Source organism: Anopheles maculipalpis, chromosome 2RL, assembly GCF_943734695.1.
Source record: "Anopheles maculipalpis chromosome 2RL, idAnoMacuDA_375_x, whole genome shotgun sequence".
NCBI classification, from domain to species: domain Eukaryota; kingdom Metazoa; phylum Arthropoda; class Insecta; order Diptera; family Culicidae; genus Anopheles; species Anopheles maculipalpis.
The window spans coordinates 41,297,210-41,323,145 of record NC_064871.1 but is presented as its reverse complement, the minus strand read 5'-3'; the positions used below and the strand labels follow the sequence as shown (position 1 = coordinate 41,323,145).

Genomic DNA, 25,936 nt, shown 5'->3' with positions numbered 1-25,936 from the left:
GAAAATCTGCACGACCGTATTGCTTTTTTGTTATATTTCATTAATTCAACCATGATCATCCAACCAACATTTTTTAAAATTTTTTTTTAGAATTACATTTCCAAATCGTATACCGCGTTGCACCACATTCAACACATCGAACAATGGTCTTTATGTCTAGAACGTCTTTCAAAAACAGGGCATTTTTCTAGCTCATACCGCACCCATTCATGTGTGCAGGAATTTTCTTACATTCGAAAGTCAAGAGCAGCATACACGACAGTAACGCCCCAGCCCCACCGACATGCGTCACGGCACGCGTATCGCAGATGACCAATAAATTAAGATTTGGCAGTATCGCGCCCGCCAACCAAACTATGCTAGACGCCAATTGCATCAGGGAGTAGCCGATCAACCGTACGCGGTGCAGACAGTGCGTACAAGGCCTAACACAGCGTCTGTGCGAGCATGTTGCTGCTGGTGCAGAGCATGTTGCACTTTGTCCGACGCACTATTATCGCCCAGACCGAGTGGTAAAGCTGCCGGTAAAAGTTCGAATGCCGTTAAAATTGTCATTGATATTATTTTCCTTAAGTTGCATGTTGTAGCGCTTGTTCGGTTATGTACGCACTGAGCAGAAGGGAAAACGATAAATTCGATCGACAGACAGGAGAAAGAAAAAATAAACAAGAAATAGTGCAGTTTAACAGCGGTCCAGCGGGGTAAATGAGAGCTTTTTTTTTCGACTTCAAACTCACCCTTAAAGTGCTGCCCCGTATCGCAGTCGGATCTGGGTGTGTGTAGTTATGTTTTATGGGAAAGATGGTTTGGTGCCATTTTTTTTCGTTGACCATACGCCCTCTAGTGCACACTGCAAAGTCTGCTTCCCAGAACGGGTTGGCGTGCCGTGTGAAGTAAGGTAGACATTATAGATTTCGTATATAAAGCAATGCGAAAATTAGATTAGTTACACATTCGTCAGATTCAGTTCTAACCGTGCAGGACTCAAACAGCACTCAAAAATGGCCCTACGGGTAAGAAACGGTTTGGACATTGTCCACGCGTTTCCATTGCGGTTACGGTTATCTTTGCTTTACAGTTTGCAGTACTTGCCGCGTTCGTTGCTACAGCCAGTGCCGTCGCAATCGGTTATCCAGCATACCCGGCTGTGGCCAAAGTTGCCGCACCACTGGCCGACTACGATCCTAACCCACAGTACAGCTACAGCTACGCTGTGTCGGTAAGTTGGAAACAGTACGGAATTCAGGACACGTACCAAGATTCATGTCTTTTTCAATCTTCAATTCGCATCAGGATGCTCTAACTGGAGACAACAAAAGCCAACAGGAATCTCGCTCGGGAGATGTCGTAAGCGGATCGTACTCGCTTATCGAACCTGACGGTACTCAGCGTGTTGTAGAATATACCGCCGACCCGGTCAACGGATTCAACGCCGTTGTTCATCGCGGTGCCGGTGTAGTTAAGGCGGTTGCTCCGGTGGCCAAGTTTGCCGCACCACTTGCATACCCTGCCGTCGCTAAGGTTGCTGCTCCACTGGCCCATCCTCTGTATGGATAAACGCCCCGGTTCCGGAAACGCCTTTATGGATACCTCCCCACGCACGCTATTTATTATTTGTTCCACCTTTCCTCCACTCCTTTCATTACACATTCCTTAGACTCCCTTTTGCAAGCAAGAGCCTCGAGAAAATAGACACTTTTATGTTCGACTGTGTGACTGAATAAAGCGCAAGCTATGATAAACAAATTATAACATTGTATGTACGACAGCTTTACGACAAAAATATCACAATACAAAAAATAATGTGTAAGAAATACATTTTCGAGCCATCATTATTTAAATGAAAATAAATATAGTTTGGTAATAATTGGACGAATTCTCTTTACTGGTTTCGTTGGATCCTTCAAGGCCTTATTCATACTAAGCTTTCAGTGAGTCTAGTGATTGACAAAAGGTTTGTTTCGTTTAGTGAATGAGTCGTATGAGAATTAAGGCTATGCAACAACCAACATAAAAGTCCAACATATGCGCGGTACAGAGGTGTCTCAAGTGCTAAGATCATCAAAGTGATAAAATGCGTTTTGACCATAAAATGTGAACTATGTGCGACAGACGAGCTGGAACCTCAAGAGCAGTCGACGTCGTCAGCTAAGTTTGAACTCCTGAGATCATACAGGAGCGTTTGGGACGAATGTTGTGATGAGCTCATCTGACACTAGTTGCAAAGTTGCACTATCGCCAAAACCAAGAGCCAAAAAAACTGTAGACGCAGAGACCCCGAATAAAAACTATCCACAAAGTTTATGACGCTTCGTTAACAAAACTAAACGATATAGGAAAAAAGACCACTAATATACATTAAGGGTCAGATCTACCTTCTTCTTCTTCTTGGCTTAACGACCTCTTAGGTCACGCCGAACATCGAAATGGCTTACTAGACTTGCCGATACCACGTAGTTGGATATTCAGTCCTCATCACTACGGGTGGACGGTCCGTATGGGATCTGAACCCCGGTCCTGCCGTTTGAAGACCGGCCCCGCTCTCGCCATACCACACCTCGCCATATCCAGATCTACCAAAAGTTATATTTACATAAGGGATAGAGGATAAGCACCAAGGATGGCAATGTCCTTAAAATGCTACTCTTGAACAATACAACCTAATCTAATCGAAATAAAAATTTGGTTTAATTCTTATAACTTTTCATGATTTTTTCAAGCAATGACTAGCATAATATCATGTCAATCGACACTTACATTAAATTTTGCGATGTATATTTTACAAAGCCTACATCAAACATAATGCAGTAATTTGAATTTCATATTGAACGCAAAATAGGTGATCAACAGAATCCAGTCAGTCTGCCACACAGCCAAATTATCTCGTTAAATGACTAATTATCACATGAAAGCAAACGACAGCGAAACGCACACGCGCAATAAAGTGGACATTTGTGTCGCCAGCTGTGGTCACATCGGTGCAGTTTCGTATCAACTGCATTTTTTTTTTTTGCTCCTTTCTGTTGTCTCTTCCGAAAGGTTCCTTCACCGGTCGATCAGCCGCCCTTCGCATGATCGTACCGAACAAGAGAATGGGGACATAAAGCCGAAGCGTGTATGTGCTGGTGCCGCCACCTCGCCGCCACACAGCGAGACAAGCGACATGTGAGGTGTGAATGGTGCATTTCATTGAGAAGCAGATTCTAGACGCCCTGATGCATTTTCGCCAGCCACCCAATGCACATTTCGACCGACCGATCGACCACTCCTCGTTATTAAGGCTATGCGCCAGCAACCACCCAAAGACATGAACGACACGAACGTGGGAAGTCCGTTTCGGAGGGTTTGCTTCGGCAAGTGAATGGAAGGTACGTGTGCGATCCCCGGCGAAAATTTGATCGCAATGAGCGTAAACGCACAAGTGAAGCCCGCATTTGCGCCCAACCGTCACTTCGAGCCCCAAGGCACGAGGTTAGCGCGGGTAGTAAAACGTGAACTTGTGAACCTTCGTATTGGTGCTGGTCTCTGCCCTCCAACGCGCAGCCCGGCCCAAAACACTTTTCCAGCTATATGCTGTGGCGCTAATCGGTCGCGGGAGTGAATGCAATCGAACGAGCAAGCACTTTTTGATAACCACTGCTACGAGAATCTGTGCAATGGTCTGGCCAACAGAGAAAGAGCGAGAGCGTACGCACACCATCTTCGATGCGTGAGAGAAAACGAAATGACAGCAATGCAGACCCTGCTCGTGTGCAATAATTTTAGGAGTTATGCTACAAAAAAATGCAACAAAATGCATCATCGAAGTGATTGTGGGGCGTCGTCGTAGGTGAGCTTGTTTTGCGGCGATAAAGATTTTGGTTGTGCAGTATAAAAAGGAGTGGACGCCCGATCTAAGAACATAATCAGCATACGGTTGTCAAACAGTCAACAACAGACTTACCCACCCATCTCGAAATGGCATTCAAAGTAAGTTGAATCGATATAGAGTATGAAACGATAGAAGACTGTGGACCGAGTAGTATCCAGACATGATTCGTTAATGCTTGTATTTTTTAATCCTTGTGCCCAGTTCGCCGTCTTCGCCGCCATCGTGGCCGTCGCTAACGCCGTCGCCATCGGATACCCAGCCCCGTTGGGAGCTTACCCAGCTGTGGCCAAGGTTGCCGCTCCGGTTGTCGCTAAGGTTGCCGATGACTACGACCCCAACCCTCAGTACAGCTACAGCTACCACATTGCCGTAAGTAGTTGAGCGATTGCGAATGTCTCAGAACCACATGCGTAACGATGTTCCAATCGATTCGATCTCCTGCAGGATGCTCTGACCGGAGACAACAAGGAACAGCAGGAATCTCGCTCGGGAGATGTTGTGACCGGATCGTACTCTCTGGTTGAGCCCGATGGCACCCGTCGTGTCGTTGAGTACACCGCCGATCCCGTCAACGGTTTCAACGCCGTCGTCCACCGTGAGCCTCTGGCCGTCAAGGCTGTTGCCCCAGTTGCCAAGATCGCTGCCCCGCTGGCTTACCCCGCCGTCGCTAAGGTTGCTGCCCCCTACGCTCCCTACGGATACCCAGGCTATGGCAAGGCCATCCTTGGTTAAATCATATTCAACCAACACGATAATGGACTTACTTAGAGGTACTTCAATCGACAGCAAGCTTAGTTGACGAATGGATGTATTTCTAGTGCAGGACATCGACCATGTACCACGGAAATCGATGTATACAAAACAACAGCAACCAATATGTAAATAGTAGCGCAAGTGCTTGAAGCATCGACCAACGATCCCCTACCGCAGCTCAACAGCCGCTGACGTAGATGGGTTCAGAAATGATTGACAATGTTTGACTGTGTTTGACTTATATTGTTGTCTAGTTCTAGTGTCCGTAAGAATATAAAAACAGCATCTAAGTTGTGAAAGAGGAGACCATGTAAAATCGTGTGTGAGTGTGTTCGTCGAATTTCGTTACATCACGACCGATGCTTTCAGCTGCATATATTCATGAAAGAAAAATAACTAACTACTAAAACTGGAAGCTACTGAGGCAGAGAAAGTGGAGAGCCTTTGATAACGTAGATTTAATGAACTTAATAAGCTAATGACAAAACAATATTTTAAATTGGCAAAATCATGAAGCTTGAGGTGCGATAAATTAACAGATTGTGATGATAAGAGATGCAACAAATTTAAAGATAATTAATTGATGTATCGTTATTTATGGAAGATGAAAATAGAAAGTGATTCATTAACATTAAATGATATTTTCTAATCGTACTAGCTGCGAATAATGGACACAGTTTTGGTTAGAATTGTTCATAAGTTAGGTCGTCACGCCATAAAGAAAGACGCCTGTCACAGGTCTACTTCACCTGCGGCATCATCAGGCTTCAAATCCCATCCGGACCGTTCCCCGATGTAATACTTGTTATCGTTATCGTTAAGTCAAGATAAAAGACTTCAATTATGCCTGGTACCACACTTGAGCATGGCATTACAATGTTGTATAACAATTCGAGAAATTATTTTGAAAAATATCCATCCGCTTGTAAAGCACAGCACAACAATTAATATAATCGTGCTTAGTTTTCTTTTCCATTTTTCACATAAAAGCATACAATGTATACTAAAATCATTAGTTTTTGCAGCTATTATTCACACACGCTTATTATTCAGACATATTAACTTGACTCGTATGAGGAATCCACACGCTTTGCAAACGTTGTTTGCCATGGAAATTGCACCCATTACACCCGAACTTGACCGATTGACACTTTTTCTAGGTCACCTTCGCTGTACCTCTTGCAAGAGGCTGTTATGCTTTCACGGTACACTATAGCTAGACAGAAAGTTCCCGTTTCACGGGCAATTGACAGCTTAATGAGTTGAACGCACGAGACTACCAGCGAGCGGTTCAATGCGCGAGGAGAATGAAGTTCAACGATTCGACATGCGGATATTCACGCTTACGTCACCGTGTCTGCGGAACTGATCGTTCGATCTAGCAGGATACAACAAACAAATAAAATACCTTCAATCATCAACATTTTGTGGTTGCATTCACATATATGGGCAGGTTTATACAGATCAATAGAACAAGTTAAAGAAACCTGGCTCGTGTACTCACTCTTTCGTCCAGGAACCCTTGGGCCCGTAAAGAAATCGCTGAAGATTCAGCCAGCGACGATCGGTATTTGCGTCTTTCGCTTTGCGCTGGGTTTGCTGTATGGTGAGCCGCGCATTCTCTTCCGATTGACGTATTCTACACGGTACAAGTATTCGTTCCTGTGTAAAGTGATTCAACACATTTGTTTAGGAATTTGTTTCTGAATCAGTTTGTGCAAAAATAGGTGAAATGTAATTAATTTCCTATTACCTGAAATTTCCGACGACTTTCCATCTGAAGTTTGGCTCTGCGCTGAGATGATAGCTTGCACGATTCGTAGCATTCTGCCCAAAACGTATTTAACGGTTCCCACAGCGTATTGGACAGATCTTTCTGGTACGATGTGTACAGTGGTTTTATCTGGAAGAGATATAGATTGAAAGAAGGTATAAAACATACTGAAAAATTGATGGAATTTAACTTAAAACAATAAATCAAAATCACGTTCCGGGAAACCCTATTGTTTCGCATACTGGAAACACGGGGCAGTGACGAATGGGTTTCCCTGATTTTGCAACAGCCTGCCATAACGTAACGAAATAACCTTTAAACGTATCACGAACTGACAGCACCGACCTGCAGGAGGATCAAGACATACAACAACAAAAGTGGTTACAATCGGAAGCATACTTGAAGTATGCACCAACTGTGTCTCTACACTGTCCCTACCAAAAGCAACGACTATAACGGTCCTAACGATGCAACTTTGAGGTACCAGCGGCAACAGCAGCAGAAGAAGGTACACCCTTTCTTATTCCGCAAATAGTGTGCGATTAGGGTGGCAAGATGAATGTAGCGGCACACGAACACATTATTGCAGAGGTTGGTACGCGGCAGCGAAAGTGTACTTCCGCCAAAGAATGCCCTTCCCGAAACGGTTTTTGTCCGGATCCGTGCGTTGCATTTGTCTCGTGATCGTACACAGAGTGATCGCGTTGTTGCATACAGGAGCATGCAGCCAACGTCAATCGCGACTATTGATTAGTCTGCTGCATGTTCAGCAGTTGTGTAGCGCTGTTGTACTGGCTTGTTGGTGATCGTTAGGTGAATATCGCGGATATAATCAACATCCAGCATCCACCGAACCGGTCCGAGTTGGAGTCGGATGAGCCAACGTAGAAAATCGATACACACAGTGGACCGGGAAGCAGGAAGCATTCTGCAAACGTGTTTGACTGTTAATTAGACGCTCTACCGAACCTTTGCAGCTGAATCCCTTGCACAGCCTTTGCGTTGCTCCTATCGAAGCCTTGATTGATCGATCGTCTGCCTAAGGGCTTTAAAGATGGACCGACAGCGCAAACAAAAACCAGCATATTAATATCTTTAATCATCTCGATGACACATGAATGGAAGAGATTACTTAGCGCCAATTTATTTTATTTTTGTGCAGGGAGTTTCATTAGCATCGTGGTACTAGCATTACAAACGGAATTTAATAACAATTGTTTATAGAAAGAAACAACTAGCGACAAGCACCAAACTAATCTATCATCACGGCTAATACGTTCGGTCCAACTGGCATGACTATGTTAGCAGCACAGTTTAAAAAAAGGAGATCATTTTTGTCTTATTTGTACATTATCCGTTTCCCACACCGCAGCCCGTTTTTAGCACTGGAAACCTGCTCTACTTCCACAACACTGCAGCATTACACATTAACGGCAACGATTCCGCAGTTTCACAAGATACCTGTTTGCTGAGTAACAAAACTCCACACTTGGAATTTAGGAACTGCTTCCCGTTTTCAATTCCTGTTCGTACGGATTGGACCGTTTCGTTCCGCTTCCTATTTACCTTTGCCCAGTAATGTTATCACGATTTGCCAAACAACCCAGCAGCAGCACCAGTCGCAGATAGTGAAGGCAGTGGTTTCAACTTAAATTTGACATCAAAAGCCAAGTTCAAGGCTTCCTCCCCGAGTCCTTCTACCCCGAGCGGGAAGGAAAGTCTCACCCACATGGTTGGGACCGGATAGCAACTTTCGATTTTTATCCACCGGTCAGAAGAAGAAATGTGTCACAATTCGAACCTTGCGGTTTGAGCATAAATTTCGAGCACACACAGACCTCGTGGAGGTAACATATTTTCAGTGCTATTCATGAAGGAAAGTGGTTTCACTCAGCTGTAAAAGTAATGGAGAAATGTCGACACACCGGCTCACTTGACACCGGGTGAAGAAAGTGCCGAAAATGTTGAGAAGCTTATTATGTTTCATATTGCTATTATTGAAGTAGTTTTATACGTTGAAAGAACAATTATGATTAACATTGATCAGTCCATAGCTTTAGTTAGTGTAGAAAATTTAATATTTTTTCTTTACAAATCGCTGAGACAAGCAACGATCTAAGATATATAATTGTATCGAAAAATGATAGATCTTCTAAAAGACGATGTACAGTGTAACAATCATAACATTGTGATACAGCATGAAACAATTGCGTTTAGTTTGAATGGCTATAAACTCTCCCACAAACACTTGCAGACAAAACACGCAATTCAAGCCGCATTTTGATGCTGCATTTGTAATGATCACACTTCCCCTTTACAATATTCTTGCTGCTACTACATGGTTGTTTGCCACTCCAGAAGCTTATTTTCCTCCCGCGATTTCAACTTCCTTCCATTTTCACGTTTTCGGCAGGTTCAATCCGTTATATGGTCGGCGTCACGAAAGGAATGCTATGGAGGGCGTACGAACAACGCACAGTACACTCGGGTAGAGCATTTTCTCTCAACGATACTCTTCCTCCCAAAAGGAAAAGAAGGAAAGGTGAACGGCTCGTTTGAGACCATGCCATTTCTTTCACAGTCACCCGCTCGTCGCTTGTGCCAGCATTCAAGTCTTCACCCGTAACGCGCGGTGTGCCATCTCACCCTCGGCGGAACCAACGAAGCTTCAGCCGGTCACACGTTCGTGCGGAAGCCGGTTCGGATCGGATCGCAGCGAGAGCAGCGTTTGGAAATTTATAAAAGAAGATCCTCTCCGGTCTGGCTGCTTAGTTTCGCAACGAAAGTGGAAAACCGCAGACAGTGCGCCGCAGAAGCTCCGATGTGAAGCGAGTCGTTCCCGTACCCCGGTGGGAAGCAAACGTTGAAAAGAAGAACCGGAATTAGCGTCTGGACACGTATGGTGGAAATAGGTGAAAAACAAACAAACAAATACACGCGCGGGTTGGAAAATTTGTAGCGATCAACCGTAAGATCGCTTAAGATCATCCGCAAGAAGTGCAAGAAAGTGTAATGAGTGAGCCAGCCTCGATGTGGTGATGAATATATGCTTCGAAAAAGAGGTGGTGGTACATTGTAAACTTGAATGAGAGTGAAATAATTTTAAAAACAATAACATCTGGGCGAAAAGTGTGAAAATAACAGCAACAAAAAACGTATACAGTAGGTGAAGTGACGAACCTTCTTTCATACCGGAACCTATAATTTCCACAACCGGATACTACAAAATGGCCTGCTGGCAGCAGCTGCTGCTATTGGTAAATATTTTCGGGAAAATAAAACTAGTAAAACTGTAACCTATATTTAAAAAACAAAACAAAACAATAAGAAGCACGGCACGATGCAACGCGTCTCTTAGCGTTATTAACGCGCTGTTAGCATTTTACAACGTTCGCTCCGGTGATGCCTTCCTTAATTAATACGATCGTTCGACGAGTTTACGCCCAGGCAAAGCAATCGGTGTATTAGGCGATAATGATGGTTTTGATCGGGTAATAAAGAGCTTGAAGCTTTCTGCGTCGGCGCACCAAATTGTACCACTAACGGATTTGGCCGCACTTAAGGCGAGGCGGGAATGCTGCAGGTGATAAGTGAGTGAGACCGGCAGTTCGGTAATGCCCCAGTACTGCCGCCACTCAACGAGTCAAACCGCGGTCAATACCGGTGGTACCATAATTTCTGACCTCGAATCTGGCATTGTGAAAAAAAAAAACGTTCCACTGCTGATGCGATGGAGTGTGGTATGCATAAGCAGGCGCGAAGGTACAAAATGCCATTTGCATTACTAATTTTTTACCGTTTACCATTGTAGTGTGAATTTTTTGTGATTTTGATTAGAGATATTAGAGCTATCCAGAGCAGGATAGTTAGCAGCTGCAAGTTTACTACGAATTGCATACTTTAGGGGGTTGAATGTAGTGAATATCGGCGGAAGTCAGGTCAACGAATTGAGATGATCAAACAAATTACTACTTTTTGCAACTATTTTTGCATTCGATGCATCAATTACCCTTAAAGTTTCAAGCAATCCAGCTGCAAACGATCGATTGTAGCATTTTAATCGATCGAAAACCATACATTTTATCACTTTTACGTTCGATGCAAGGAAGCTAAAGTTTATCACAATTTACAGGGAAATGCAATTGAAAGGGTTGAAACCCCCGACTATTGATGTGAAACACCCAATACATTAATAAATCAGAAAAAATTGTAAAGAATCAGCCAAATGGTTATGGAAGCAAGTGCAATTGATATGGAAAATGAAATTTGACAGGCGAGTTATTTTTTTAATATTAATTGCACGCACTTCCATAACTATTTTTGCTGATTCACTAATGACTTGTTGGCTAAAAATTACACCATTGCTGCAATTGAACGAAATTCACAAGAAGCGTTTAAGCTTCGCAGATCGCTGATAGAAACTTTCCTACATTGTAATCAGCATGGAAAGAGAAAAATATATTCAAACACAGCTTTACACTCCAATTGGTTAATGAAGCGTACCATAATTATCCTATTATGTTCGACAGTGCAACAGTCTCATTCTAAAAGCGCTTCCAAAACGGACTCGTGTGGAAACAGTCACAACACAATTACCATTAAATTACTTGCTTCCGAAACGCTTCACGCGTCAAGGGAAGAAGAGAGTGTTTCTAATCGGCTGTTCAAATCTCCGTTAAGCAACTGACAACTATATTTCAACCAATCTTGTGAACCAACGTATCTCCACTTAAGCCGCGTTGCTGCTGCTGGCTCTGGTTTAAATTTCCGACAGCATAACATTTGACCTGAAAACACCTTTTGTTGAACGGGCTCCCTGTTAAACGGCACACGCCCTGTCTGGTTTGAAGGGCACTTTATCTTCCTCTGTGTTTACATAATTGCTAGTAAACAGTTCCGGCAGGGCAGGGAACACGCTTCAAACCCGGGCAATCTTCTGCTCCGGATTACCGAATATGGGCGCTGTATTTTGGAGATAAACTGCGTTACAAGGTGCTTGCGCTTTTCTCTCTCTAATGGGCACGATATCTACGGCGGTTTGGCGACTTTCTTTTGTACTGAAGTAAAGCTTTAGGGCCGAAGCACATGTCACGCACCAGGATGGTGATGGTGCTCGCCACCATAGTGAAGTTAAGTCACCTACATTACATTACGCTAAGCTTAATCAAGCCATCGTATCGAATAAATCACGGTGGTGGACAGTGTATTTGCCTTCACAGTTTCTTAATATTAGCTCACAATAAAAATGGGGAAATATTTACATAATTTGGCTATCGCAGGTGTCACCCTTGACGAGGAATGTGGTGATTTCTTCAGGTCCACACAACATAAGAAAGCCGAGCGCGTAATTTTAACTTAAACATTTGACCATTTTGTGTCTCCCGTGCTTGGTGGTTTCTTTTTATGGTTAATGGATGCTTTCACTGTAGCTGCATAATAATCATATGCTGGTTACACCTCGTATGGAGAGTTTCGTGCTGTTTTTCTCCCCCCAACCCCTGCTTTACGAACACACTTGTGTGAGGAATATATTATTATTTAACTATTCGATTATCTTCCAGCAGCATCTCACAAGAAAACAAGAATAGCGAAGAGACACGGTAGAAAATGCATTTAAAAATGCAATAATACACACGTTTACGACTTCCAATTGGATGCAATTTGCAAAGGGCAACCGCGAGACGTACGAAGATTTTCCTGACTTTCCAGCGATAAACAATGTACGATGGGGGGAAAAAAACTGCATCTATAAAGACTACTCTCCGCAGAGGTGGAAATTCAAATAGGAGAAATTCAAATGGCTCCAATGGTTACCACCTGCCAAGTATCGGCGAACAAAAACCGCAAGTTGGTCGGTCGGTGCTGTTAACATTGCACCACACAACAGTTCTTGGACTGATCGAAGGGAAATTGCATTTCTCGAACATTTCCGTTTGTAGACCTTGGCAAACCCTTTACTGCATGTTAAAAACTTTCCATTATAATAAAAGGAACATATTTAAATAGAAATAGGATGTCGAGGAAGATCTATTTCTTCTACGTGGTCCAAACAGTGGTGCATCGTTTGCATTAACGAAGGTTGTGTGTTTGTCCACTAGCTTTGAAACATTTTCCCCTATCAGCTTTCGCGATTATCCTCCAATCCTGCAGCAGATAAACATACACAATTCGTGACCATGCCTTGACCACCTTTCCACCGCGACACACCAATTACTACCAATCAAACAACGCACAGCAGGGTAGCTCGACCTCCGCCACAAACGGTTCTCCGGCCATCCAGCTGTTGATGGTTTGATAGTACGGAGGAAATCGAAAGTCGAAGCGGTCATTTTCATCCAGCCACTGGTACAGCAGCAAACCAGTTTTTCTTCTTTCGACTCCACCTGGAAAAAGAAAAACTTGTCTCCACCCCACTTCCGTCCATCCGCTTATCGTGCTCACTGTCATCGGTCGCGGTGGCGTGGAAATACGATGGTGTGGAAAAAGTAAAAACTCCAATAACCCACATTAAATCGGCTGCGTTCACCATTCGGCCGTTGTTTCAGGAGGTACCCGTCACCAGCGTAGACCAAATCGACAGAACACTCCAAATTGCAGTACTATCATGGCCGGACAGTTTCCCTTCTCGTCCTCCGTACCGTCTCCACACGCACAACACAGCGTGGCGAACGGTCACCTTTACCAGATAGTACAGGTCGGGTAATTTATGTTCGAAATTCTAGTGTTCGCACAACGCCACAGCCGCACAATATGCTCTATACCAGCCGGGGTGGAGCGATCTAAGCACACCAAAGACAGACAGACATTCACCAACCATCTTGGTCGATGTTGCCTTCGCGTGTGTCGGCGAAAGGTGCGTAAAGGATTTTTCTCGGTCATTCGAGCGGTCTAGCCAACCGGTGCAATTGGGTGTGACCGCCATTAGGTTTGAGGTTTGCACAAACTGCATTCGTTGCACTACAGCTGATCAGCCGCACAGCATCGGCAAACCGAGGGAGTTGAACTCATTGAACATGCAAAATTTTAACCGTCTTTTGTAAAGTTGTTTTTTAAACCCATTTTTATTGTAATGAATTTATGTTAACTGAATATTTTACGCCATTGTCTTTCGGACAGCTCTTCGTCGTGCTGGTTGCGGCAGAAGAATCAAGCAAAGTTACCAATGAGGGAGAAGAAAACCCATCATCCAGCGAACATCTTCCCGTGCCCGCCGCCTTACACCGCCAGAAGCGTCATGAGGTCGAAATTCATCGGGTGATAAAGCGTCGGCCAAAGCTACCACCTCCGCCACGTGGTCGCAAACCGAGACCACCGCGTAGACCTGGCTCTAAACCGCGCGGCAAGTACGGACCACCCAATATAAACTATCCTCCTCTCTCGCACTATGTCCCGCAATCGATCGACGATCCGTACAGTGCCGGTTTTGAAGCTTCGTTCGGTGATCATCATGGATCGTTCGGAGAACCACCGGCGGGGTACGGTTCACCAATTCATCCATCGCCCACGTTCGGATCGCCCCCGTTTGCGTACGGGCAAACGATTACTAGCTACGAAGGTTCTACATACGGAAAGCCTAGCTACGAAGCGTCGCCATCGTTCGGCAAACACAGCTTCCAGGGTAGCTCGTCCTCTTCTACATCATTCGGCAAGCCTAGCTTCGATTTGTCCAACTATGATGGTGGCTTTTCTAAAGCAAACTTTGGTAGCGGGGCCAGCACGTTCGATTCGAAGGTACCTTCGTTCTTGGATTCGTCCAACAGCTTCGACAGCTTTCCGGGCAACAAACATTCGCACAACATTGGAGGATACTCTCACAGCTATTCGCACTCGAGCAATAAGCAACCGTCGTTTGCAGATTCGACTGCAATAAACACATACACTACCCCTTCCGGTAAAGGTAACTTCTACACCGATACTTCCTCCAGTTTTGGAGATATTGGTACCAAGCACCAGTTACCGCTGGAAAAGTATCGCAAAGATCCGTACAAAACACCGATTACGTCGTACGAAGTACCATCGAACTCCAAATCGAACCTCTTTGAACCTTCGGGAGACTTTGAAACGACCTACAAACGATCTCCGCATAACGGAGGAATCAGTTCAACGCACTCCACCTCCCATAGCTCCGCCGGGGCCAGTGAGGAAGAGTACATACCCAATCTACCGACAAGATACGATCAGGAACAGTTCCACACGCCTACCAAAACAAATCCCAACAAACCACCAATCAGCACGCTTCAAACGATTGGCAGTGCAGATGATCATTTCACATCCTTTACTTCATACTACGACGGAGGTTCAGAGTCACAGAAGGTACCTGTGAAAAGTAAGCAACCTTCACCGTTTGGGCAGGAATCATCGGACGAGCAGTTCCCCACCGCACCGGGAGGCGATAAGCGCATCAAAGGTCGTCGCAAGAAGAAACCAAAGCTGCCAAGCTCAACCATTGCCCACAATCTCGACACGGATGATCTGCGCGATGCGTTCGGTTCGAGTTCCGATTTTCATCAGGTAGCAATTGATGCGGACGAGTTTCTTGATTTTGAACCAAAGAAACAGATAAAGCATTCCAAACCGGCGGGCGTAACGCACCCGCGCGCCGAAGATTCGAAGCCATCCAATTTTGTACTGCTTTCGTCACAAAACAAGGGTACAAAGGGTCGCGAGCCGGGTAACCAACGATTGTCACCATCATCTTCAATTTCCACCAGTAAATCGGTGGAATATGATACGAAAAACTTTGAGCTTAATAATTACTTCCAAGCTAATGCGCCCACCAACCAGCAACATCGTCCCTCGAAACCGATAGGATTGGACGATTTGAATATACTGTCGATTCAGAAATCGAACTCGCATAGTTACTATGCCGGTTCGAGTCAGGGAGGAAGTGCTGGTGAGAGACCGTCTAATAGTGGATTCCTACCGACCAGAAGAAGAGATATGCAGCGCTACCGTAGTGCAACGACCAGTCTTGATTACACGATGCTGGACGATGATGACGAGGAAAACTATGACGACATCAGTGACATTGGCACTCGTGTACGCGGGAACCGAAAGAAGAAAGATCTGTCTGAAGCGACGATATCCGTATAGAGAGCTGACATGTCCGTGACATGTCCTGTTGTGTTTTACCAGTCCGTTTCTCTCGACGGTAGCATTAGTATACGTATAAGTATTGTTTCGTTACGTTTTGTTTTCGTAGATCGTTATGAGGGAGGGAATGAGAGTCTATTTATTAAACTGTTTTAAAGTTTGTCGAACAAATAAATACTAAGCAAGGTGTTATAGCCAAACTAAGACTTGGTAGAGAGGAAAACATCTAAACAGTTAAAAGTAATAGAAAATTTTGAGAATCTATTTCAATTTAACTATAGCATTTCAGTTCCAATTTTTACTGTAAATTTTCGAAAATGGTTACATTTTTTTCAATATAATAATATGGCTTATATATGGTACATACCTTTTTATCGATAAACGTTGTCCATTGCCGACTAGCACAGTATGTTTGGAAGTCTTGAAAGAAAATTGGGCCCGACGATGTCGCCGGTAGATCCGGTGTGTGTGTAGCCAACCCAAGTACGGTGCGTGATTTTTCCAGCAGCGCCTTCATCACCGGTATGAGAAACGAATACTGCTCCGAATTGTCCACCTCTATCGCATTGCACATTGCTTGATTGAGATTGTACATTAGGTAGCCTATTTCGGCCGGATCTTGATTGACGCGATTTTGCAGCAACGCGTGTAGCTTCGCGGTAGCCATTGCCACTATCTCCGAATTGGCACTGTGTGAACACTTTAGCAACAGCCCCAAACAAAGATGTGACATTTCGGTCCAATCGTCCGTACTGCTTTGCTGAAATACCATCAGTATGTCCAACAGCGATAGAACACCATCGAGCAGTTTTACCGAACACTTCTTTGAATCGTCTTCGTTCGGATCCAGCACAACAAGATCGTAGGCAAGCCGTAACAGTTGGGCCGCATTTTGCTGGTGAATCAGTGCAAGGTGTGCATTTTCCGCCAGATCCATCAGCGCTGCCTGCACACCCATTTCCAGTATACGTAACCGTAGCGACAGATGGGAACAGTACAGTTCATTGTTAAGCGCGATCAGGTTAATGCATGCCATCACCTGACCCCGTTCCTGCCACGAGTCGTTGGAGTTTTCTACACCGCGCCACAGTATGGTAAACAAGCTGCTCGACACTAGGCACACAAGATTTTCTTCCTCGTTATCGTCGGCGTATTTTTCACTAGCTGAGTCAACGCTATTTCCCGTACTGCTGTCCAGTTCTTCTGCACTTTTTGTCGACTGTAGATCCTCTACCACCATCGAAGCTGTTCCGGCCAGCGAGCCTGACTCATCGAGCGACACATTCTCCTCGCTGCTACTGCTCAGGGACGATTTCTTCTTCCGTCCAGCTGACTCCTCAAAGCTGAGCGTTAGCGAACCGATCGTATCCTGTATGTCGGACGTTTTCTGACGTATAACAGAGTAAACCGATGTGATCGATGAAGCAATATTGTCTACTACCGCTTCCTGAACCGTATCCGCCAGTTGATTGATTTCATGCTCGATTGCTGTAGCCGCTTCCGACATGAAAGAGTTCGGCTGCTTGCTGCTTCCCTCCTGTACGTGCAGCTCCAGATTCTCCTCATCGAACACAATCAAATCATCAGCACCAGCCCCAGAAACCGATGACTCGCTTTCACGTTTCACAACCTCGTCCATGTCGGTGAGCAAATGCTGCTTCTTATCCTTTTCCGATCCTTCCTCGGCCGGACGATTTTCCACCGGCTTCTTTATCAACAGCCGTGCGATCGACTCCTGCCAGCCGACCTGTTTCGCTATCATCTGTGGAGCTTTCGGTTTCGTGCACGTACTCGTCATTAGGCGGCGCGCTATTTCCAGCTTTAGCGACAGCTCCGAAAGATTGGAATGATACATGAGGCACAGTGCTCCGGCGTAACCCATTTCGGTGTCGGAACCTAAATTGAGATCCAACAGACCGAGAATGACGTGGGGTTCCAGTTGGAAGGGAAGCATAAAGGAAAACAGCCCCGGATAGAGACTGTGACATTCGATAGTTGTGTCATACAGTCGTAGTGCTGCCTTATGTTTGGAGGATATTCGTTTGGTGCACAGCATGCCGGTAATGAACTTGATAAGCTTCTTGTGCACTTCACTCCCGAAATGACGGTCAATAAAGAGCGTGTACATGGCTTCTGCCATGTGGGGCTCATACATAAGTAAGAATATTTGATCCTTCACATGTTTGCCTTCGATTAGCAATATCAACATGTCGATAATCTCACCAACCGTTGACTCGTGCTTTGTTGTAGTGAGGAATGTAAGCACTGCCGATATCTAAAGGTAAAATAAAAGTAAATGCTTTTTTAAGTTTATCTCTTTTTTTAATATTCACGATCGATCAATTACCTCCTTTATATTGACTTCCTTCTGTATGTAGTACTTGACAATCCTCAGCAAAGATTCGCGTACCATTTTCGCATCCTGCGCCGGAAGATTCGTACCGTGCGTGAAGTGCTCATGTATAACATCCAACACAAACTGTATGCCAAAGTGGCGCCTAAAGTACTTCCGATCATCCTTGATAATTGTGCTTATATACTGCACGTGTCCGATCACTATTTGAAACTGTGCTTTCGCCCAAATGCGAAAGTTAAATACCAAATCGCGATGAAGCACATGCAACAGCTCCATATTGCCCGACGGCATTTCATTCTGTATCGACTCGATCAGCAGCTGCAAGGCCATCAGCACATTTACATCGACCAATCGCTCATTGCATTTCTGCAGCAGCGTACCCATGATAGCAATCGCATCATTCTTCAGCATGCTTTCCTTGTTCAGCTCGCTGCCACTGATAAAGTTCCGCACCAAGCACAGAAAGCAAGCTAGTGGATTTTGAATTATTTTTGCCTCGGTCAGAGAGTTAAGCTGCAACATTTCCCAATCGCCAAAGTGTTCCTCCTTTAGCGGTGATTCTACTGGGCTGAGCGAAATTAGCTCGTTTGACGATGGAATATCCGACTCCGGTATTAGCGATATACTGTCAACGATTGGTAGCAAAGCCACCATACCTCCGATTCCGTTGAGCGCGTTCTGCAGTGAGAGCGTATTCGCTACGCTAGCCACCAGATGACCGTTGTACTGGTTGCCCGGTGCCAGATCTAAACACAGCCCATCGTAGCATGCATTAGGCGCGAAGCAGAACACAAACTTGGACGCCATATCGAACGACTCGATCATATCCGTCGCTAGTACATTCGCCACGTTTGGACCAGCGTCGAACAAGCTCTTAAGATTGACGTTCGTGTCCGCTAGCAGCACCGCACCAAGCTGCCCCTTCAGACAGATCGCTTCCCCGAACACAAGATCCTGCATACCGATCGGGTACGATTTAACGCTCGGATCGAGTGAAGATGTAGATTTGCTCGGTAGCGTAAAATAGTTCGGCACCTGCGACACAAGCCCGGGGAAGAACGTGCGTTCGATCAGGTTTGGAAATAGGCCAGAAGATTTAACTTTTTCTTCCCTTTCGCCGCTCGGCGACGCTGTACTCTGATCGACCGGTACAGGGCTCATGCGAGCCGAATTGGACTGATGTGATGTGTGGGACACTTTGCGAAAATTGTTGTATGGCGCGCCGATCGAGCAGTAGTGAAATACCTCCGCAAACGAAGCGTACTTCATCGTCGAGCCATGCTTTTGAACCGAATCGATGTATACGTTTATCTGATGGTACGAGAACAACCGTTTCGGTGGTACAACACTAACCGTCAGCGAATGCCATCGACCATCGAGCAGCTGGGGCGATTGTACGGTGGCGGTGAAAAATTCCTTCTTCGTAATTACGCTCACTACAAAATTGCCATTTTTCTGGATGAAAAACTCATACCCCGTACCGTAGTTGGTGGTCAAGCTAAACAGTTGTCGGCGATAGTTTTGCGCTATCGAATGTTCCTCCTCCAAACGCAACCAGGCATGAAACACAAATCCGTGTGTCGTTTCCCATTTGCGGATTTCCGGTATCGTAATGCCGCTCGTGTTCGTTTGAATGTCGAGAAAGCTGTCCGGTATTACACCGATCGTACCGCGATGGTGTGTTATTCGTAGGAGTGTTTCCAGCAACAACTTCCTATACTCGAACTGTGTTCCGGGACGCAACAGGCGGAACAGACTGTTCACCTCCGCCGGAAAGATGCTATATTTGGCTAGCTCTTCTATCAATTTTAGCAGATTAATTGCACATTTGGAGGATAACCGTTGAGAGGAGGATAGGCAAACGTCCACGATGCGTTTGATGGTTTTCTGGCTGCAAACGTGCTGCTTGCTGTGAGAAAATAAAGCAATTAAGGTTAGATACAAATTGTTTGCTGAACACAATTTTCGCATTACCTTTGCATAGTTGTAGCACATTTCTTAAGCAACACTTCGCTTAGCATGTTCTGTTCCGTTTCTCCCATCAGCGGTATCCAGTCTATTAGCTTCGTAACGACGATCGGATTGACCTGTCGTGTATCGTGCTCGTCAAACGCAAACCCCAAACACTGACTGATCAAGCTGAACGATGGTTTGCCGAAAGCTCTTAGTCCGTCAAACAGCACATTGATGTAGTTTGAGTGCATCAAGTTGTACTGCATTTTCTCCGAATTGTAGCACAGCTTCTGTAGCGTCTCCACCAGCACTGTACCGAGCGTTTGATGGTCAATGTTCCATTTCTGTATAAAATATGAGAAATTAAATATCAGTTTTGACAATATGGCACTGGACCGTAATAATCAAATGTAAATAAATAAAATAAATATCAGTGTTTTTACTAGCGATGAGAATAACAACCCTTCTCAAGCAATTAAGTCTTTTACAGTCTTGTAATTTAGCAAAAATAAATTTACATTTCTGTATGGTTTATGATCTAAACCATACGTAACTGACACAAAAATAAATTATGAAGGCCATAGCAGTACAAAAAAATTACTTTCCCGAACCTCAAAAAAGTTTTCAAAACTCAAATTCAATCCAAAAAGACTTTTCAAATCTCTTTGTGATTCGAATGCCAAAAGAGTTGTAAATACTCCCTGTGAGGAGTATATTTAAGTCATTCATTAGAAAAATTTAAATTACTCACTCACTCTTACTTCGTACGCACAGCACTAGTTTGTACATTAAGCTTCATTTGCGATATCATACCTTCACTTGCTCCGGAATCTGTACCAGGTTCGCAAGAAACTTGGCCTCAAACAAAGCATTGCACAGGATCAGCTTGTTGGCGGCGTGATCGGGAATAAACTCGCGAATATATGCAATCGCGGCACCGAGTGCGCCGACATCGATGTAATTATCATCATCGTGCGACAGTTCGAAGCTGCCGACCGATGAGGATTTCGTCAGAAAGTGTTCCGTCGTCAGTAGGTCGCGTACCGACCTTATATAAAGTTGAAAAATAGTCAGCAAATCGATTTGACGCTGTAAGCAAACAGAAATGTACTGATTAGTTTATAAAATCGGTTTAATTTTTTTTGTCGAAGTTTTTTGTCACCTGTTCAGGACTAGACTTTTGAAGGATGACTGCCATCAGTGCAAAGCAGTGGAGCATCAGCTGCCGTAGCTCAGCGTTGCTTTCCCATTTACAAATTACATCTATGATGATGGTAACCGTTGCAGGACTTATGGCACGTAGTCCATTATGCTGCAAACGATAGGAATAGGAACAGTAACATTAGTTCTATAGTTTCATAGGTGGAATGTATTGGGTACCAAATCAATATCTCTATGTAACAATTAAGTAGCATAATATTATATGAAAAGTTAGATTTTTTAATAAAATGCGTAAGGGATTGTATTAGTCATAATGAAAAATATTCTAAACAATAATAAATACAAGGAAAGTGGCGATAGGATTTAAATTTCTACCAATTACTCCTACGGCGCCACCGTCTACTAAATATTTTTTCATGCTATTAGTACATAGCAAATACGACACCAGCAATATCATTCTGCAATAAAACGCAGAAAAAGCGAAAGCATGCAACAAACAAAAGGAATCCCAACTCACCGAAACATGTTCGTTTCCTTCACCAACCGGATTATTTAAATAGTACGAATTGACATTAGGTAGCGGAATGTTAACTAAAGCTACCTAAAAGAGGGTTTATTGTTGAGGGCACAGTAGAAAAAGAGAAAAACGAGAAGTAACGTGGAAACAAGTGAATAGAGTGTGAATAGAAATGCCCTTGGCGTAAGTTCTTTTACCATCTCCATCATCAAAAGAAGCGTTTGTTTTTTTCGGCTTAAAATGTGTAAGCTCCATTACCTGAGATCCTGCAATGACTGCTCCCAGGACGTGGACCAGCTCCTTACCAATGTTTGCATTCTTCGTCGCTTTACCACTCTGGAAGCAATCGTATATAAATGGCACTATTTCAGGCTGCAGTTGCGATATTTTGTAGTTCAGGATGGTGTAATCGGCGTGCTCGCCGCGCAAGTAGCTCCGCCAGGTTAGATACGGATCGTACAGCACTTCCAACAGTCGGGCCACACTCTTCACGAACAGTACATCTGCTTCCAGGTCGGCTGATTGCTCATTGTCAAGCTAATGATGTATTAAGCAAATTAAGTAAAGTAATACGACATTTTCCCCGGTATTCACCCATTTACCTTCGTCATAATAAAATTGGAAATTGCGATACAACTCGAGATATAGCTGGAATTGATGACGGCAGAAATGTTTTCGAAATGACGACATACTACGGTCAAACACTGCACCAGCAGCACATTTTCGCTCATCCCACTATCGTGCGCACCATCTTCTTCGCGAGCCTGAGGGAGGAAAAATAAATAAATGTGGTGCGGTGGTGCGATAAACCGTACATAATCAGGTCGATTATTTTGATCAGCACACATCAGGTCAAAACAAACAGCCCGTCCCACCGTCCCCGATAACTGGCTAGACGTTGCGTTTGTTATTGATGCGGTCGCTCGTTCTCCAGCGTTATGCAACGTTTGCTTACATTTTCACAACCATCTCTTGCGATAATTAGAAACTTCTCTATCGCAGGTAGCAGCTCGTCCGGCAGGCGACTCAAATGGGGTCCCAAATCCGGTGCAACCGCATCCCACCGAGGGGCGTTTTCGAAGTCGAGCTGCAGTTGGGAGTGCCATATACTGACGAACCCTGCTATGAACTGGCGGAAGTAAGTTTCATCGTTCTAAAAAGATTAAAACAACAAAAAACCACACACACTCCCATTATAAAACCGACAACGTAAAACAATGCCACATATATGTCCCCAGCGCTGTAGAACTAACCTTGGTGGTGTATTGCACCCAAAGGTTGTAGATATCTTTTCTGGAATCCATTTCGCTCTTCGTCCGGTTACGTCGTGACGAAGTTGGTAATCAATCGATCAGCAGTAGCACATTCTATTGCACATTTTCTTTACTCGCCTACAATTCACACCAAAGCGGTAACGGAAAGATTCGTTTACGTGCCGTGGAACATCAACTCTCTAATAGCTATGAATCACCTGCCCCGTTTGGTGGTTCTTTACGTGTTTGCGTGTGTCACCGAGAGATAGTAACGATTTGTTTCCTGCGTTCTGGCAAATGACGACAGCTAATGTACGGACGCGAAGTGCAGCGATAAAAAAATGCATTTATCAATAGAAAAGAAAAACACCAGAGAAAGAAAACATTGAAACATCACAACATTACGCATACGGCGAGGTTGGTTCATACCCGAGTTCGTGCATATTTAAGCTGACAGTAGACGGGTTTGACAGTTACGTGCCGCGCACTAAACTTTTTGGTTTTTTGTAGTTACATTCTACATAGAAAACTAATTTGAATGCGACTAATGAATGTCATGAAGTACCGTAATTTTCACACTATTCACCAAAATCTGGCTTTGCCAGATTTTGTTTTTGCAGTCTTTCGATATGCCCCCGTGAAAATACTTTGCGAATCAGCCGGTGTAAAATATTTTGAATGTTTAAATGTCGACTGTCAAAAAGTTAATTTAGAGGCCAAACTTAATTAGAGTAGCAAAATACACAAATATGCTAGAAGAAAAAAAAATTTTATTGTTCTTTCTCCTTTGCTCGTGATACAACACGCTCATCGGGTTGAATGAAGGTAACCAACTCTCCCTTGACTAAACTTACTAAAAACTCTACAATTGTTGTACTGTTCTGGCGCTTCGGTTCCCAGCGCGGGAAATCGCTCGCAGTATCCCGGAACCAAAACGTGGCCGACCGGGGCGCTACGTACGTGATTGTCACGTTTTCTTTCGCTATCGAACCGATGTTGTATATTTCCAAGCTTTCCAGGTTCGTGTACACACCTCGTACCCATCGCACCATCGCATCGAACGGAAACCGTAGAATAGTGCGACGTATTTTCATCAGCGTATACGATAGACAGTAGATTGCCAAACGTAGCTGCAATGATAACAAATACGATTCATTTCAATTATGATGATGAGGAAATGTTCAACAAGTTGTTTTACGTACCGATGCGAACACTATGTAATAGAATAAAATAGTAGGAAGCAGAAAGAGCAGTACAGTAAAGGAAAGAGTAGCAAGGAACAGTTGCCGATTCATGTAGTCGTGAGCTTCGACGCGATCTCGCAGTACATTCCGCTTCTTTCCCAACACGGTACGGTACAGTGCCCCTATTCCTCCAATTTCAATCCGATAAAGGCTGCAACATTTAAGCGAGACAAATTAAAAAAAGATTTTGCAAACACTCGAATGAAACATTTTCTACGTACACCGCTACATAGATGTAGAAACAATGCGCATGCAAACTGATGAGAACAATCAAATCTGAAAGCATGGCCACTTGAAAGGACAATCCGAACAGGCCCAAAATTGACAACGGTACGAAGAGAAATTGAATAGCTGGCGATAATATAACTGAAATGCGAATCAAAGGTTGTTAAGCTGTAAATACGTGACAAATACATCACGGAAGAAGTATTTCTTACTTAAAAACATCCACCACAGATCAACCTGGTAGCTAAAGCAGCTGAAGAAAAATTCGTTCAGCGAACCGTTCAATTTCAATCCAATCGGATTACCTCTGAGAGTCTGTAGAAGCTGCAAAAGACTGTCCACCACGATCTGCAATAGAAGTCAGTTAGAAACCAATGAATGTTCCCCGTTGTCAACTAATTTCAACGAACCTCTGCAAACTCCATGAATCGTGTGCCAGGATTTCCGAAGCAAATAATCAAGCTCATAATAGCCACACCGAAACAAATGTCTATCAGCAGAGTCCATTTAACAGCATTTGCATCCTTCTGCCGAATGCATTCCAGCCATTCATTGAAGTGATAGTACAGTGCCGTTTTTCTAAACATCATCCCCAAACCCTTGCCCACTGGGAGCAACCATCCGTACAAGCGTTGGGTTTCCTCTTGATCCGCAAGCGCTTGTAGTTTCTCCATCCATCCGGCAGACTCCGCTTTGCTTGCTTTGATTAGTCTTGCTAGGTGCAGCAAATCATTATCACAGTCTTCAGCGTTCAGATCATTCTTGGCCAGATTGCTGAAGCCTTTCTCGTCGTATATGATAAGTAGCTTGTTGAGTGATTCGATCGTAACACCTTTAACTTTTGCCATTACGTGCTTAATACGGCCACTGTTCGATATGGCCAGTCGCAGAAAGTTATCTTCCCGTGCGAGCTGTTCCCGGAGTGTTCTATCATTTTGCGCCGTCCGGAACTGCAGGTAGTCGGTCACGCTGCATATCTTTCCGATTGGTTCAGTGTAGTTGGGTAGCGGTTCGGCATCCAGCACGGTGAATCGGATTTCATCACGCAAATCTTCCACCAGTCCGTACAGTTCGCAAAAGGTACATTTTTCTATCAGCTTTGAGGATAGATATATTTTTATGATCATTTGTTGCGTTTGTTCGCTTTCTTCGGATGCAGTTGCAGGACTAGAGTGTTTGTGTTGATGATTCTGGTAAATAAAAAACAACTGCAACTGAACCGGGTACTGTCAAATAGACAGGGTTAGTGTGGTGGGAATTTAACTTCGAAACAGATATTGAATTCTTTAATTTTCCATCGTATTAGTCATTAGTCATCGATGAGAAATTAAGACAAAAATTCGTTCATAATTTTCTCTAAGCAAATTTATCCATCAAATCAATATAATTTTTCATTTTAGTTTATTTGAACGAAAAATACATGTCCGGGGATAGAATGTGGCTCACTAACCCTGCTGAAGATGGTTGCAAACTGTCAAACCACACTTTGTGCCCGCGCCGGATGACGCTCGCTCTCCGCTCCTGGCTTGCTGGACCCTTTTTCCACTTTCGCTTGGTGGCCAAAACGTTTTCCATCGTGCATCATCAGTAGTCCACAGCCAGACAAACATTGTGTGAAGCAAAACGGTAACTGTCGTCTCGAAAACTAGTGCTTTGTGGATCCTTGTTCCCGTATCGCACAAACCAGCCAGAACACCGGGTGATTGCGTTGCATCGCTTGCACACAACTACACGGA

The 25,936-nt window shown here is 44.2% G+C and overlaps 4 protein-coding genes across 5 annotated transcripts in view; 1 reads left to right on the top strand and 3 right to left on the bottom strand.

The window, feature by feature from the left end:
- Nucleotides 1-22,856, bottom strand: part of LOC126556564 (neurobeachin-like protein 1) — a 49,131-nt gene extending 26,275 nt beyond the window's left edge. The window contains exons 1-12 of one of the 2 annotated variants that reach the window (XM_050211869.1): nt 22,732-22,856; nt 22,434-22,631; nt 22,081-22,242; nt 21,737-22,015; nt 21,479-21,562; nt 20,963-21,112; nt 20,614-20,889; nt 19,822-20,144; nt 17,839-19,756; nt 15,859-17,766; nt 6,378-6,527; nt 6,129-6,286 (exon numbers count right to left, since the gene is read on the bottom strand). In XM_050211869.1, coding sequence (XP_050067826.1) covers nt 6,129-6,286; nt 6,378-6,527; nt 15,859-17,766; nt 17,839-19,756; nt 19,822-20,144; nt 20,614-20,889; nt 20,963-21,112; nt 21,479-21,562; nt 21,737-22,015; nt 22,081-22,242; nt 22,434-22,631; nt 22,732-22,782 — 5,657 coding nt within the window. In that variant the 5' untranslated portion in view covers nt 22,783-22,856. The remainder of the gene's footprint in view (nt 1-6,128; nt 6,287-6,377; nt 6,528-15,858; nt 17,767-17,838; nt 19,757-19,821; nt 20,145-20,613; nt 20,890-20,962; nt 21,113-21,478; nt 21,563-21,736; nt 22,016-22,080; nt 22,243-22,433; nt 22,632-22,731) is intronic. The other variant, XM_050211870.1, reaches the window with a different exon arrangement.
- Nucleotides 1-25,936, bottom strand: part of LOC126559291 (probable prefoldin subunit 5) — a 195,836-nt gene that overhangs the window by 1,311 nt on the left and 168,589 nt on the right. The gene's annotated exons all lie outside the window — the stretch shown is intronic.
- On the top strand, nt 448-4,670 carry LOC126559907 (cuticle protein-like). The gene is made up of 6 exons (XM_050216073.1): nt 448-512; nt 982-1,219; nt 1,294-1,547; nt 3,040-3,115; nt 4,004-4,240; nt 4,316-4,670. The coding sequence occupies exons 1-6, from the start codon at nt 448-450 to the stop codon at nt 4,601-4,603; spliced, it is 1,158 nt and encodes a 385-aa protein (XP_050072030.1). The 3' UTR covers nt 4,604-4,670.
- LOC126557767 (uncharacterized) lies at nt 23,502-25,327 on the bottom strand. Its single transcript, XM_050213646.1, has 5 exons — nt 24,611-25,327; nt 24,413-24,548; nt 24,197-24,341; nt 23,934-24,126; nt 23,502-23,861 (listed from the first exon to the last, which is right to left on the bottom strand). The coding sequence occupies exons 1-5, from the start codon at nt 25,325-25,327 to the stop codon at nt 23,502-23,504; spliced, it is 1,551 nt and encodes a 516-aa protein (XP_050069603.1).

Excerpts from the sequence above, each read along its gene's own strand:
- LOC126557767 (XM_050213646.1), bottom strand. The coding sequence starts at position 25,327 with ATGATCATAAAAATATATCTATCCTCAAAGCTGATAGAAAAATGTACC. Across the intron at positions 24,549-24,610 it reads GATTCATGGAGTTTGCAGAG|ATCGTGGTGGACAGTCTTTT; the intron begins GTTCGTTGAAAT and ends CTTCTATTGCAG. Across the intron at positions 24,127-24,196 it reads TTCTACATCTATGTAGCGGT|CCTTTATCGGATTGAAATTG; the intron begins GTACGTAGAAAA and ends TAAATGTTGCAG.
- LOC126559907 (XM_050216073.1), top strand. The coding sequence starts at position 448 with ATGTTGCTGCTGGTGCAGAGCATGTTGCACTTTGTCCGACGCACTATT. Across the intron at positions 513-981 it reads ATTATCGCCCAGACCGAGTG|GACTCAAACAGCACTCAAAA; the intron begins GTAAAGCTGCCG and ends CTAACCGTGCAG. Across the intron at positions 4,241-4,315 it reads GCTACAGCTACCACATTGCC|GATGCTCTGACCGGAGACAA; the intron begins GTAAGTAGTTGA and ends GATCTCCTGCAG.